General features: G+C 42.8%; 1 protein-coding gene across 1 annotated transcript in view; it reads left to right on the top strand.

Annotated features, from left to right (window-relative positions):
* LOC124291085 (RCC1-like G exchanging factor-like protein) overlaps positions 1 to 15720 on the top strand; it is a 78369-nt gene that overhangs the window by 1886 nt on the left and 60763 nt on the right. The window contains 11 exon segments of the mRNA XM_046727990.1: positions 4234 to 4403; positions 4406 to 4447; positions 5827 to 5924; positions 6403 to 6532; positions 7105 to 7233; positions 7563 to 7681; positions 8547 to 8631; positions 9735 to 9845; positions 11708 to 11866; positions 12584 to 12757; positions 13677 to 13762. Of these exon segments, the coding sequence (XP_046583946.1) occupies positions 4235 to 4403; positions 4406 to 4447; positions 5827 to 5924; positions 6403 to 6532; positions 7105 to 7233; positions 7563 to 7681; positions 8547 to 8631; positions 9735 to 9845; positions 11708 to 11866; positions 12584 to 12757; positions 13677 to 13762 (1302 nt within the window). The 5' untranslated portion in view covers position 4234.

Here is a 15720-nt window from a genome sequence, read left to right as displayed (position 1 = left end):
CACCCCAGTCAAGGCAACATGAATCATTGTTGAAGGAGGACTATCTGACCAGATATCTGATGACCAGATCACCCCAGCCAAGAGGAAACATGAATCATTGTTGAAGGAGGACTATCTGGTGACCAGATCAGCCTTGCCATGAGGAAGCATGAATCATTGTTGAAGGAGGACTATCTGGTGACCAGATCACCCCAGTCAAGAGGAAACATGAATCATTGTTGAAGGAGGACTATCTGGTGACCAGATCACCCCAGTCAAGAGGAAACATGAATCATTGTTGAAGGAGGACTATCTGGTGACCAGATCACCCCAGTCAAGAGGAAACATGAATCATTGTTGAAGGAGGACTATCTGGTGACCAGATCACCCCAGTCAAGAGGAAACATGAATCATTGTTGAAGGAGGACTATCTGGTGACCAGATCAGCCTTGCCAAGAGGAAACATGAATCATTGTTGAAGGAGGACTATCTGGTGACTAGATCACCCTTGCCATGAGGAAACATGAATCATTGTTGAAGGAGGACTATCTGGTGACTAGATCAGCCTTGCCATGAGGAAACATGAATCATTGTTGAAGGAAGATTATCTGGTGACCAGAACACCCCAGCCAAGAGCAAACATGAATCATTGTTGAAGGAGGAGTATCTTGTGAGCAGATCAGCCTTGCCATGAGGAAACATGAATCATTGTTAAAGGAGAACTATCTGGTGACTAGATCACTCCATCCAAGAGGAAACATGAATCATTGTTAAAGGAGGACTATCTGGTGACTAGATCAGCCTTGACAAGAGCAAACATGAATCATTGTTGGAAGACTATCTGGTTATCATTACTGCAAGGAGGATATTTGAATGTTTGTTAAGATCCACATCGTGGTCACCATTTCCTGCTCCAGTGTGGCATACATGTTCCCAGGTATGGAACTGAGACAGGCTCCTCATTCCTCTGTTGAGATTCTGGATTAGAATTGGCCCCTTGAGTCTTGGCAGGTTGGAATTTGGTGTCATTAAAACAAAACATTTCTTGAATCCAGCCAGAAGCACGGAGCCTTGGCTATGCTGTTATTGTGTGATCAAGTTGTTTGCCTGGCTGACATACAGTTGAAAATTGCTGACTGTTGCATAATACAAGAGTCACACATTCCATTCTGTGCATGAAGCACATGCTGAAATATGTAGAAATAGGTACACATATTTTGTATGTGTGCCTGGTCATGACTGAGCACCTTGTAGAAAGAGTACCTGCCAGGTAGAAGGTCAGTGTTTGGATCCCTGGGCTCAACACGCCCAAAGATGTTAACAGGTGCTACTTATTGTTACCATGCCTCATGTTCCACTCTAAGGCAGTGATGCAAGGATATAGGAGCTTAGGGTATGCATGCATGCATATTGTTGTTTTACTGCAATAATCTTTTCACAACAGTAAACCCATTTTGTCTCACCTTATTTGCGATTTCATAAGTGAAATCTGTTCACATGCTAGTAGAACCTTTATATCCACTGTTAGCATATTCAGTCAGTCTTTAGTTTTCAAACACAGAACAGTCATAAAATACATAGTCTGCTCTGATAACTTTTGCATCTTGCATCTAGCCTCAACTTGACTCTACGAATAATTTTCATTACATTTAAATGTTATTTTATGAACTATTTTTACAAATATAACTTTAATGGATTCAGGCTCTGGACTTGTGGATTAAGTTGCAGACTGTTTAGAAAATAGATTTTGGGTTTGTGTTGTTAAATAACATTTATGACACATGACCTGCGAAGATAATGTCAACATTAGGAACGTGTGTATATATATCAGTAACTTGTCCCTGGGTGAGGTATAACTGATGACAGTCACCCCAGAATATGTGTGAGTCTGTGCCTGTCAGCATGTGTTTGTGGTCACTAGAGCTGTGACACCATGAGTACACTCCAACACTGTCTGGCTAGACTCATACATCCACAAGTTAAATCCACAATAAATATCTTGTGACAAACCAGGTAGACATGCCTGACCTAGTCCGTCCCACAGTCTCTGAACCACATTATTTTCACTACTGCACAGCCCTCCCTGCAATGCTAAAGCCCTAAATGAAGCAAGTCTATATTCCCTCAGGTTCTGAATTTCCCATCTGACAGGGGCTGCTTTTCAATTTAAATGGGTTTATTTGTTACCATCAAATTATGTATATTCAGAGACTAAGCGTTAGTCTTTGCCTGACCCTGTCTGGTAGTGGAGGCAGATACAGATATAAGGTTAGTGCGTGAATGTTGTGTAATGCCACAGACAGCTATATTCCAACTGTGTCAGAGTAGCCTGGTATTGCTCCAGTCTGGAACCTGTGATGATCACAGTTAACTTGGTTATCCATGTGTTTTTCTGTGTTTCCAGTCTCTGCCCATCCTGAATTATTATTTTTTATCTCATTTAGCAAAATAATTCCTATTTCTGTTTTTCCAGGATCCTAGATTTGTAATTAACTTCAGACAAATAAGTTAACCCATTAAGATCCAGGTAATATTTTACTCCCATCAACAGTTTCTTATCATAAGATGCTACTAATGGGATGAAATGGTCAGGCTCGCTAATTTGGTTTATGGAAGTTATCATATCCCAACTGCGTAAATGGATGCTCATGATGTCAATCACTGGATTGTCTGGTCCAAACTGAAATATGTACAGACTGCCCTCATATATCTGGAACATTGCCAAGTGAGGTGTCAGACACAGTTGGGACCAGCTGGTTTCATGTCCAACACACAAACAATATAAATGCTTCAAAGTGAATTTATTATATAAGGTGAGGTGAGGTGAAATTGGGTTTAACGTCGTTGCTTGAGAATATTTCGCTCATATGACGACGTGCATGCGTGTGTATGTGGATGTGTGGCTGCTTGTACTAGCCCAGACTTAAGCTGGTTTTATAGTGCTAGCCCACTGAGATACCATGCCACAGTGAAGCATGAATACCCCACTCAGACACATTATACTGACTCCGAGCCGACCAGTCCTTGTTGTACCCATTAATGCCGAACGCCAGGCAGGGACCAACAAGTACCATATTTTAACGTCTTTTGATATGACGCGGTCAGGGATCAAACCAGCGACCTTCCGCTCTCCGGGCGGATGCTCTAACGGTAACCATTTATTATATAAAAGATCAGTTAAAAATGACAACATTCTGAAAAGCAGACTCTATCAAGTGACATTCAAATACACATCCAGCAACATCAACTTTAGAAATATTAAAGATGGAAATCCTACATTTCCACTCCCCACAGCTTGTGCGTGTTAACGTGTTGGTATAAGCCTAGAGCAACACCTGACTGGCAGGTTAATAGTCTTCAGAGAATGACAGCAAGGCTTACAGTGCCCACAATACTTTATAGCCCTACACAGTATTTATTACCTGAGTGAAATTATACTCACAGATAAGGAAGTGGGAATGAAATAGTTATGATAATAGCTTCTATGTCAGTCTCAGAAAGTCTGGTAACCATGGCAACTCATGTTGGGTCTCCAGTTTATAGATTAACAATGCTTTCGTAGGTTTGGTAGGCTAGAATCTCACAATGATGAAGAACTCACTGACAAAATGAGGAACTGGCTGAGGATGAGTATTACATAGTATTGATCATATATAGACCCTGGAAAATGAATGACAGGATATTTTACCATGAACATACTTTGTCATGTTCTGTCGGTTTGAATAAAAATTCAGAGCATGAAATACTCAATAAAACCTGCAAATGTAAATGCAGGAATATATTTGTTCAGGGAGCAGTTCTTTAGAGTTTGACCCAATTGCTTAGATCGATGCTCATGCTGTTGATCACTGGATTGTCTCTTCCAGACTTGATTATTTACAGACCACCACCATATAGCTGGAATATTGCTGAGTGTGGCATAAAAGTAAACTCACTCTCTCACTTAAATGTTGAGATACCCACCACTTCTGAATCATGCAGCTCCCCTTAAAAATTGGGATAATGATGACATGCTCAGAGAAAGGCAGAACATTTCAGAAAGGCAATACAACATCACATTACAGTTGCATATTACGATGTACATATTTTATGTAATGTATAAATGGTGAAGCACTGCCAAGATGAGCACACCAAGGATTGGAAAGCTTCACATTCCAAAGCTTCACAAGCATCCCAAAACTTGGACTTCAATGAATATGGTATCCTTGTGATAGAATGAAAAGAAACTATCAATGTTCTGTTTATATTGTGCAGAATGGCTCGTGTGGTACAGAAGTTTGTATCACATCATCCGGACTTGTTCTCCCAGCATGCACTAGTTGTGACTTCCTGTCGCTGCAAAGGAACATGGAAGCAGAAAATACTGAGACGTGAGGACAGAAAGGATCGAGTGGTTCAGTACGCGGCAGAGAATGCCAAACAAGCGAACGTGTATATGTGTGGGGATGTGCCACCACTGGGGCACTCGGTAGGTGTGACATTTCTATGATAATGATACTGTTTCATCTTGACTTTGTAACCGAAAATAATAAGAAGTGTGTTGTGAAATCAGTAAATGAGCTCACAAGATAAATGAATAACCAATGTTCTATATAAGGCCGAAGGCCGGGTTCGATTCCCCACATGGGTACAAAGTGTGAAGCCCATTTCTGGTGTCCCCCACCATGATATTGCTGGAATATTGCTAAAAGCGGCATAAAACTAAACTCACTCACTCACTGTTCTATATATAGACTTACAGTTTGAAGCTTTACGGTAAAGGGGCAAAACTGCAGATTTTGCTCTCAAATGTGTTTAAATCTTGCCCCTTGATATATTTTACTTGTATGGCGATATTTAGCTGCCACTGACAATAAGTAGAAGGATATTCACATAAAGGTTACTTCAACATAACGATAACATTATATCTCCATCTGGCATTATGACTGATCAACATGACTCAACAAACACACTTGATGTAAACAGTGGTTCTGTGAGTCATTACAACTGTAATACAAACAAATGCTGTCCACTGTCAACCCTGTTACGTCATAGTTCATATCTGTTATAACCATTCCTCAACCCTAGACCACATTACACTTTGGTGTCATGCTACCTAGCTCCTAACTCAATTCTCTAGGATCCTAACATTTCATGCCTCCAGCATTACAACAGTGTTATCATCTTTCAGGATATTGTCATTCTGTGTTTCTCTTAGGAGATAAACATCATGTGTGGGCCAATTTCCGGGTGTTATTGAGTATTTGAAGCACGGGAATTCATTTGGAATCGACATTGTAAACACAAAAGTAAACCAAAAGGTCCACACATGTTTTTTGTGTCTGCACTCATTGACATCAAGTATGGGTACAGTAGTGAAATGTCATCAGCCGGCCGTTTCGGCTGTCTCCCATGGTAGCATCTGGAACTGCTCATTTGTGATGTCATTCGGACTGTACGTCACAATATGATTTGAATGACGTCATCACAGCTGACGACATAACAATACAATGGTGTGAGTGATGTTTGTATATATCAATACGCAGCGAATTTCTGGGAATCGAATACGAATCATGTCCAAGATTTTCTCTCATCGCTTCGATGTTTTCAGGTGAATGCAACCGTGAAATCAGATTGAAAGACCACAGTGACTTTTGGTTTACAATTTTTATCGAAGAATATGTTAATCTTGTTAATAATGAGATTTGTAGGAGCTTCCTTCACCATGTTAAGGCTATGTTCAGTGTTTGTGCTTCTCACTGCCTCTTGTTGATCAGGATTTCCACACTGTATGCCTGTTTTCTGGAAGGATCAGCTTTGTACCCACGATGTCTTCATGATGTCTTCATGTGTAATGTTTCACTTCAGGAATTCAGACATATTTGAGGCCAGACAAGAGACAGTCTGCCATACCAAGACAGAAGAGACCTGCCAGGTTAAAGTTCACAGACATACACAACATCAAGGTATTTCCCTGCCTTGTCCTGCCCTGAGCCACCTGAGCCACCCAACACAGCCCATAATGGTCAGCCCTGACTCATCCTTACCCACTCTTACCTGTTTTGACATCCTCTAACCTGCCACCCAATCACACCCTACCACACCCTGTCCAAGCATGCTCAGCCATAACCTTGCCTTACTTGCCCTGCCCTGCACCACCCCACACCCTACCACACTCCATCATGATCAGACCTCATCCACCCTGCCCTGCCCTGCCCTGCCCTGCCCTGCCCTGCCCTGCCCTGCCCTGCCCTGCCCTGCCCTGCCCTGCCCTGCCCTGCCCTGCCCTGCCCTGGTACGGCAGTAGCTGCAAAGTAATCTCATCATATTTTGTGATACTATCTGCATGACATTTTAAAAACTGTCAACAGAAGATTGCTGCAAGTTGTTCTGCATATGTAATTGTTACTGTGCCTAAGTTACAAGGAACCTCTGCCTGTACAGGTGAAGAGCGTGGCATGTGGATACGGCTTCACCGTGTTTACAGCCAGGACCCCACAAGGGCACAGGCTGTTTGGGACAGGAATAAACACAGACTCACAGCTTGGGTACCACGAATATCCCCGAGGTTCAGGTGAGTGTTTGGGCCTCTACAAGTTGATCACTGGGGTGGACACTGTGATCAAACTCATGACAGAAAACCTTTAATGTGATTAAGAAGGAAGAAGCAGGAAGATTTGAGGCCAGACCAATTGTTGAAGTGTGTACCCAGTTTAACAAGGATTTTCTTGGAGCTTTTTTTATTCATTTCGGGACATTTTCATCTTTCTGTTTTAATGATTTAACACTATCTCAGACTTCAAAAATTATTTTGGATCAAGCTTTTGTGATTAAGTCTGTCGTAATGTATTGAAATCTGCAAAGTTGCCATGTGGAGTTTACTTTCCCTTTAATGCAGTGTTAAACCAAACACTTTCTCTTTTGTTGCCAGCACATTAGTGGTTAAAGCGTTACTCGTCATGCTGAAGACCTGGGTTTGATTCCCCACATGGGTACAATGTGTGAAGCCCATTTCTGGTGTCCCCGCCATGATTTTGCTGGAATATTGGCGTAAAACTAAACTCATTCATTCATTCACTTCATTGCTTGTCCTAGTGCTGGAATACCATTGACTGGCACCAAAACCAACGATTTCTCTTGTTTCAGGCCGTGTCCTTGACATCATAGTAGAACCAGTTCCTATTTCTCTCCCCTTGTTGTCCCCGGACACCACCAGGGTGCAGGATGTGTCGTGTGGTCGTTCCCACACTGTTGTCATCACAGACAAGGAGGGAGGTATGACATGCTATTCCAAATATGGCTTCTTCATTCTTTACCTTATAATGGAATTGTGCACCTGAAGTTATTTTAAAATATATGTATTAGCTATGTTTTAACTGTTTACTAAACTTCAGGTGAGCTACAGCCTGGAATTCTACCAGCTCTCAGAAGACCTGACTCAACTGGCAACAATTTCTAAGAATAGACTAGATTCATAGTCATAGTATCTTTATTGAGTAACACTGATGTTAATACATTATTGCAGTGAAAGGAAATTGTTGGGGCTTTGGGGTAGTGTAAGTGGCGTAAGACTCTCACTCACTCTTGAAATTGTCTGTTTCTAGTTTTCAGCTTGGGCAACAACTCCTGTGGTCAGTGTGGTCGGTCAGTGGTGGAGGATGAGGTGTACGCCAAGAACCCAAACATCAACAAGATTCATGATCTACCAGACAGTGTTGAGAAAGTAAGGAGGCATGTTGGCAGGCAGCCGTGGGTGTTGTTGTCAGGTTACTGATGTCTTTACATGTCTCCAGATGGCCATCCAGTGAGAGACTCTTAAAAATATTACCTCACCAGTTTATTGTGCAGGAAATATTTCTCAAAATTCGTTTTCTTTTAAACGGATATGTAGGCATATGAGTTGGACTTAATGCCACTTTGAGAAGTAGTGTAGTTACTTGATGCCATGTAAGTTCAATGTGAGAGGAAATCCAAGGCGACGCAGTTCTTAATGGTTAACCACTTTGGTGAAACCCACAGGCATGAATATGGCAGTGTATGAAATAAGGCCCGTCCGACCGCCCGAGACGGTCTAGATTTCTGACGGACGGTCTAAATTTACAGCTAGCCAGCCCGATGGTCTAGTAAAATTTGAGATGTTCAATCATCTGAGTAAATTCACCATATTTGGTCTGGTTAAATCCATTTTGGGCTGGTAACATTTAGAAGTTACCAGCCCCAATGTCTGGCTGGATTTTGAGTTATTTCATAGACTAAATATGATGCTGACAAACCTAGAAATATAATCACGGTGAATAGGATTCAAACCTACAATAATAGTTTTCTCGTGATCCCAAGGGAAACACCTCATCACAGCAAATTACAATGCCAAATCATTTGGTTTGTATCAATGTGTGGATTAGTCACTTACCAATGAATTTTAATTTTGAGGTGAAAGTGTACCAGTTAAGTATTTTATCATTGTTCAATTCTAACAATGCATGTGTTAATGCATGAATGTGACATATTGTGACAGACTGATAGGTTCCCCTTTATGACCAATCCCCCTCCAGTCCCAGCGAGACTAATCCCAGTGTTGTGTTGTCCAGGTGGTGTGCGGACAGGACCACACCCTGTTTCTGACGGACACTGGTCAGGTTTACAGCTGTGGGCTGGGTGCTGATGGACAAACAGGTCAGTGAGTTAATAGCATGCAGATTAATTCTGCCAATGTTGGTAGCATGCTTTTTATCACAGATATACATCACTGCAGTCTAGAATCATAGACTGTCAGTCAAACTGTCCAAGTAAAAGCATCATCTACCCATTGAAAACTTAATAAGTTTCCATTTTGGAACTGGTCATCTGTTGCTTATTGCAAAAGTAGATACAGGGAGTGCATTGTAACAACATTGTCACCTCACAGCATCATACCACTGTAAATGCATAGTATATTGTGTTGTCTGTCAAACAGTCCCTCAACCACATCATTTTTTATTTAAAAATCACCCAGCCCTTTCTGCAATGTGAAAAATTATCTAAATGAAGCAAGTCTAGACTTTCCCCTGATAGAGTTTACATGTGCACTGTACTTCAGCATCTCCCATATCACTGGGCTTCTTCTCAATGTAAATGGAATTATTTGTTTCCATCAAACTTATATTCTGACGACTAAGCTTTAGTCGATATTAGTCAGGATTGGAAATTGTTCATGCCATCAGTCAAGAGCTTGTCTTGTCCAGACTTGGATATTTCCAGGGAAACAGTGATAATGGGAGGTCTGGTGTAAAACAACATTCATTCACTTTTCGTCCTTCCTATACCCATGCTTTTGGGAGTAGGACCCAAAGGATCCTTTAAGCTGTGCTGGATGTGAGGTGAAGTGAAATGGTTTTGAACTTAGCATTCAAGATTATTGCACTTACCTAGAGATGAGTATGCATGCATGCGTGTGTACGTGTGCGTGCGTGGACTAGTTCAGATGTATGCTGGTTATATAATGCCAGCCCACTGAGATACCATGCTGCAGTTGAAGGCGGACACCTTTACTACCAAAAATGGCCAGGCAGAGTAACACCTTAACCATATATCATTGTATTGTCGTTTAATATGATTTGGCCAATGGATTGAACCACTAGCGTTTCACTCTGGGTAGACCCTCTATCCACAGCTCCACCTGGGTAGTCAAACCAAGCTGGGACCATATTCAACTCTTCTGTTTGATGTCATGCATGGACTGTGGAATCTGTTTGAGCTGCAGCAGCTGTGTGATGCTGATCATATTGTCTCTGTTCCAGGTCTGGGAAGTTACAAGAATGTGTCAGCGCCGACCCTGGTAGGGGGGGATATGAAGGATGAGAAGATTGTGAACATTGCGTCTACTGCTGACTGTGTGCTGGCTGTCTCAGGTAGGGGAACTACTCATTTTACACTGTGACTGTGTGCTGGCTGTCTCAGGTAGGGGAACTACTCATTTTACACTGTGACTGTGTGCTGGCTGTCTCAGGTAGGGGAACTACTCATTTTACACTGTGACTGTGCTGGCTGTCTCAGGTAGGGGAACTACTCATTTTACACTGTGACTGTGTGCTGGCTGTCTCAGGTAGGGGAACTACTCATTTTACACTGTGACTGTGCTGGCTGTCTCAGGTAGGGGAACAACTCATTTTACACTGTGACTGTGTGCTGGCTGTCTCAGGTAGGGGAACTACTCATTTTACACTGTGACTGTGTGCTGGCTGTCTCAGGTAGGGGAACTACTCATTTTACACTGTGACTGTTTGTGCTGGCTGTCTCAGGTAGGGGAACAACTCATTTTACACTGTGACTGTGTGCTGGCTGTCTCAGGTAGGGGAACTACTCATTTTACACTGTGACTGTGTGCTGGCTGTCTCAGGTAGGGGAACTACTCATTTTACACTGTGACTGTGTGCTGGCTGTCTCAGGTAGGGGAACTACTCATTTTACACTGTGACTGTGTGCTGGCTGTCTCAGGTAGGGGAACTACTCATTTTACACTGTGACTGTGCTGGCTGTCCCAGGTAGGGGAACTACTCATTTTACACTGTGACTGTGCTGCTGCTGTCTCAGGTAGGGGAACCACTCATTTTACACTGTGACTGTGTGCTGGCTGTCTCAGGTAGGGGAACTACTCATTTTACACTGTGACTGTGTGCTGGCTGTCTCAGGTAGGGGAACAACTCATTTTACACTGTGACTGTGTGCTGGCTGTCTCAGGTAGGGGAACTACTCATTTTACACTGTGTGCTGGCTGTCTCAGGTAGGGGAACTACTCATTTTACACTGTGACTGTGCTGGCTGTCTCAGGTAGGGGAACTACTCATTTTACACTGTGACTGTGTGCTGGCTGTCTCAGGTAGGGGAACTACTCATTTTACATTGTGACTGTGTGCTGGCTGTCTCAGGTAGGGGAACTACTCATTTTACACTGTGACTGTGCTGGCTGTCTCAGGTAGGGGAACAACTCATTTTACACTGTGACTGTGTGCTGGCTGTCTCAGGTAGGGGAACTACTCATTTTACATTGTGACTGTGTGCTGGCTGTCTCAGGTAGGGGAACTACTCATTTTACACTGTGACTGTGCTGGCTGTCTCAGGTAGGGGAACTACTCATTTTACACTGTGACTGTGCTGGCTGTCTCAGGTAGGGGAACAACTCATTTTACACTGTGACTGTGCTGGCTGTCTCAGGTAGGGGAACTACTCATTTTACACTGTGACTGTGTGCTGGCTGTCTCAGGTAGGGGAACTACTCATTTTACACTGTGACTGCTGGCTGTCTCAGGTAGGGGAACTACTCATTTTACACTGTGACTGTGTGCTGGCTGTCTCAGGTAGGGGAACTACTCATTTTACACTGTGACTGTGCTGGCTGTCTCAGGTAGGGGAACAACTCATTTTACACTGTGACTGTGTGCTGGCTGTCTCAGGTAGGGGAACTACTCATTTTACACTGTGACTGTGTGCTGGCTGTCTCAGGTAGGGGAACTACTCATTTTACACTGTGCATTGATGAACAAACTCGTGTTTTGCAAGCAAATTACATGTATGACAGCATTTTATTTGGATTTGTGGAAAGAAACACCCAATTAGCATTTCACTAACACATATCAGCTGCTATCTGGCACCATCTTCTTGAGAATTATCCAAAACGTTCATTTAATCTTGCCTGAACCAAAGGTTCTGTTGAGCTGATGATAATCAAAGGATTAATTTAACAGAACTCTGATTCCGTTTGTCTTTGCTTCAGACAAGGGAGATGTATTCGGATGGGGTAACTCTGAATACAACCAACTCTCCATGGTAACAGACCATGCCCAGGTTTCTGAGCCTAAACATCTTCCCTTGAGGAATTGTGGGAAAATCATCCAAGCTGCTGCTGCTGGCTCCTCATGTGCTATACTCAACGGTGAGTGTCAGTGTGTCTGTGTATCTGTACCACCAGTGACTAAAGTTTGACCCTTTTGCTTTGATGTGATGTCTATGAGCAAAATACATTATGAGATATATGGCATGTTTTCAGTTTTCAATTACAAGCATATTTTCTACGTTAGAGACCGGACCGCCTCCGTGGTTGAGTGGTTAGAGCGTCCGCCCGGAGAGTGGAAGGTCGCGGGTTCGATCCCCAACCGCGTCATACCAAAAGACGTTAAAATATGGTACTTGTTGGTCCCTGCCTGGCGCTCGGCATTAATGAGTGCAACAAGGACTGGTCGGCTCGGAGTCAGTATAATGTGTCTGAGTGGGGTATTCATGCTTCACTGCGGCATGGTATCTCAGTGGGCTAGCACTATAAAACCAGCTTAAGTCTGGGCTAGTACAAGCAGCCGCACATACACATACACACGCATGCACGTCGTCATATGAGCGAAATATTCTCAAGCACGACGTTAAAACTCAATCTCACCTCACCGTTAGAGACTGTGTTATATTTTGATGACCTTCCCTCTGACCTGATTACCACTGACCAACCTGACATACAGTAAGTAACTGGTCTATGGAGACGCCAATAACTCATCCCTCCCTCCCTCGCGTGCACACATGCATGCACACACATGTGCAGTCAGTCACAGCACCACACCTGCTAACCCACTCACTCACTAATGCTATGTTTCTTCCATTGCAGACATAGGAGAGGTGTTTGTGTGGGGGTACGGGATCCTCGGTAAAGGACCTGTCCTGGAGGCAGCAGATCGGCCACAGAAGATTCCACCAACATTGTTTGGCTGCCATGAGCTCCAGTCTGAGTCTAAAGTTGTTGATATTGTCTGTGGAATGGGCCACTTTGTAGCCAGGACAGGTTAGTTCATGTTGTTTCCAACCTGTGGCCATTTGTGGTTGGTATTGGCCTCTAGCAAACTGTGTGTCTCATTAGCTTAGTTGATAAGTGATCGGACTTGGTGACTCATTTACTTAGGAGTTTAGATATGACATCAATCACAGGTTTGTCTGTTCTAGACTCAGTTATTTACAGACTGAGTGAGTGAGTTTAGTTTTACGCCACACTCAGCAATATTCCAGCTATATGGCAGCGGTATGTAAATAATGGAGTCTGGGCAAGACAATCCAGGGATCAACAGCATGAACATCAATCTACACAATTGGGATACGATGACATGTGTCAACCCAGTCAGCAAGCCTGACCACCAGATCAACCCCTCTTAGTCATGGGTTACTGAAGATCAGTTCTAACCTGACCTTCACGGTTTATTTACAGATCCATTCAGGTCGAAATATCTCGGTACAGAATGATTGGGTCCCAGGTCCATAAAAATATATATACAGTCAGAGGCATGCAGTCCTTGGTTCATGTGTTTAGATGTATGGTGACCACTGAACTGAGAGCACAGCAACATTTGCAACTCTGGATTACTTCCACTGAATGCACCCATGGCATGATTTAAACTGGCTCAGTGAAATTTCACATTGCAAACATCTTCGATCACCCTCTCACATCCTCTGTCCTCCCTCCTCAACTCTACAGATACTCAGCAATGCTCTAACTGTAACATGAGTTCCTTTAACATACTTAAATATTAAAGAAAAACAGAACTGTTCTCAAATGAGGATTTTTAAAAAATTATTTATGTCATTTGTGTTGGTGTATAAAGTACCGGTATGTATAATCAAAGACCACGCACCTGACTGAAGGAACCGAATGTCTGCTTAACCTTGAAGACAAGGATGCCGCTGACATGTTTCACTGTGTTTATCTCCAGACACAGGTGACGTGTACACATGGGGGAAGAACAGAGAAGGATGTCTTGGGCTCGGCAAGACAGAAGACCAATTTTTCCCACTAAAGGTAGGTCAATATTTTGGGCTCAGTGTGACCACTCTGACAACATTCTCTATATCTCCAGGGCTTGCTTTAATGTAAACCTATACTGACATATGGATCCATTCCTGTGGTTTTAGCAGGACTCACTTTACAGTAAACCTATACTGACATATGGATCCATTCCTGTGGGTTTTAGCAGGACTCACTTTACAGTAAACCTATACTGACATATGGATCCATTCCTGTGGTTTTAGCAGGGCTCACTTTACAGTAAACCTATACTGACATATGGATCCATTCCTGTGGGTTTTAGCAGGACTCACTTTACTGTCAACCTATACTGACATATGGATCCATTCCTGTGGGTTTTAGCAGGACTCACTTTACTGTCAACCTATACTGACATATGGATCCATTCCTGTGGTTTTAGGTTTTAGCTGTCAGGATTCACTTGGATCCATACTGTCAGGGCTCACTTTACTGTCAACCTATACTGACATATGGATCCATTCCTGTGGGTTTTAGCAGGGCTCACTTTACTGTCAACCTATACTGGCATACGGATCCATTCCTGTGGTTTTAGCAGGGCTCACTTTACTGTCAACCTATACTGACATATGGATCCATTCCTGTGGGTTTTAGCAGGGCTCACTTTACTGTCAGTATACCTACACCATTCCTGTGGTTTTAGCAGGACTCACTTTACTGTCAACCTATACTGACATATGGATCCATTCCTGTGGGTTTTAGCAGGACTCACTTTACTGTCAACCTATACTGACATATGGATCCATTCCTGTGGTTTTAGCAGGGCTCACTTTACTGTAAACCTATACTGACATATGGATCCATTCCTGTGGTTTTAGCAGGGCTCACTTTACTGTCAACCTATATGGGCATAATGGATCCATTCCTGTGGTTTTAGCAGGGCTCACTTTACAGTCAACCTATACTGACATATGGATCCATTCCTGTGTTTTTAGCAGGACTCACTTTACAGTAAACCTATACTGACATATGGATCCATTCCTGTGGTTTTAGCAGGGCTCACTTTACTGTCAACCTATACTGACATATGGATCCATTCCTGTGGTTTTAGCAGGGCTCACTTTACTGTCAACCTATACTGGCATACGGATCCATTCCTGTGGTTTTAGCAGGGCTCACTTTACAGTCAACCTATACTGACATATGGATCCATTCCTGTGGTTTTAGCAGGGCTCACTTTACAGTCAACCTATACTGACATATGGATCCATTCCTGTGGTTTTAGCAGGGCTCACTTTACTGTCAACCTATACTGACATATGGATCCATTCCTGTGGTTTTAGCAGGGCTCACTTTACTGTCAACCTATACTGACATATGGATCCATTCCTGTGGTTTTAGCAGGGCTCACTTTACAGTAAACCTATACTGGCATACGGATCTATTCCTGTGGTTTTAGCAGGGCTCACTTTACAGTAAACCTATACTGGCATACGGATCCATTCCTGTGTTTTTAGCAGGACTCACTTTACAGAAACCTATACTGACATATGGATCCATTCCTGTATAATGGGACTATAGATATCATTACATGTAACAGTACTTAATAGAATCAGGCTATGCCTCGTCAGCAGCCAAAGTTAGGCCTCCACACTTGGGACCATTGGGGAGCTCACAGTACTTCAGCCTTGCAGCATTTACTATCCCTTCAGCTGTCAGGAATTGGACTCATTGGATAGAGATAAATGTTGAGACTTGTTTTTTTAATAAAATGATGAAATTCTTCTGAAATTATGTTTCATTCCATGTTGTTTTCTCCTGAATGCAGTGGTGTTTGTTTTTGGACCAGACGTTTGTCTGTATTCAGTTATATCAGTGTTATGACTGAATATGCTACACATGTTGTAGTCTATAGTTAGTCTGTGCTTGCTGTTCTTCGCATTGTGTTGCATGTTTGTTTTTTATATTGATTACAGACTTCTGTGCTTTCCAAT

This window comes from Haliotis rubra, unplaced genomic scaffold (genome assembly GCF_003918875.1).
Source record: "Haliotis rubra isolate DU_JTF1 unplaced genomic scaffold, ASM391887v1 Scf480, whole genome shotgun sequence".
NCBI classification, from domain to species: Eukaryota; Metazoa; Mollusca; class Gastropoda; order Lepetellida; family Haliotidae; genus Haliotis; species Haliotis rubra.
The sequence above is the reverse complement of the archived record's forward strand: the minus strand, read 5'-3'. Positions and strand labels throughout refer to the sequence as shown.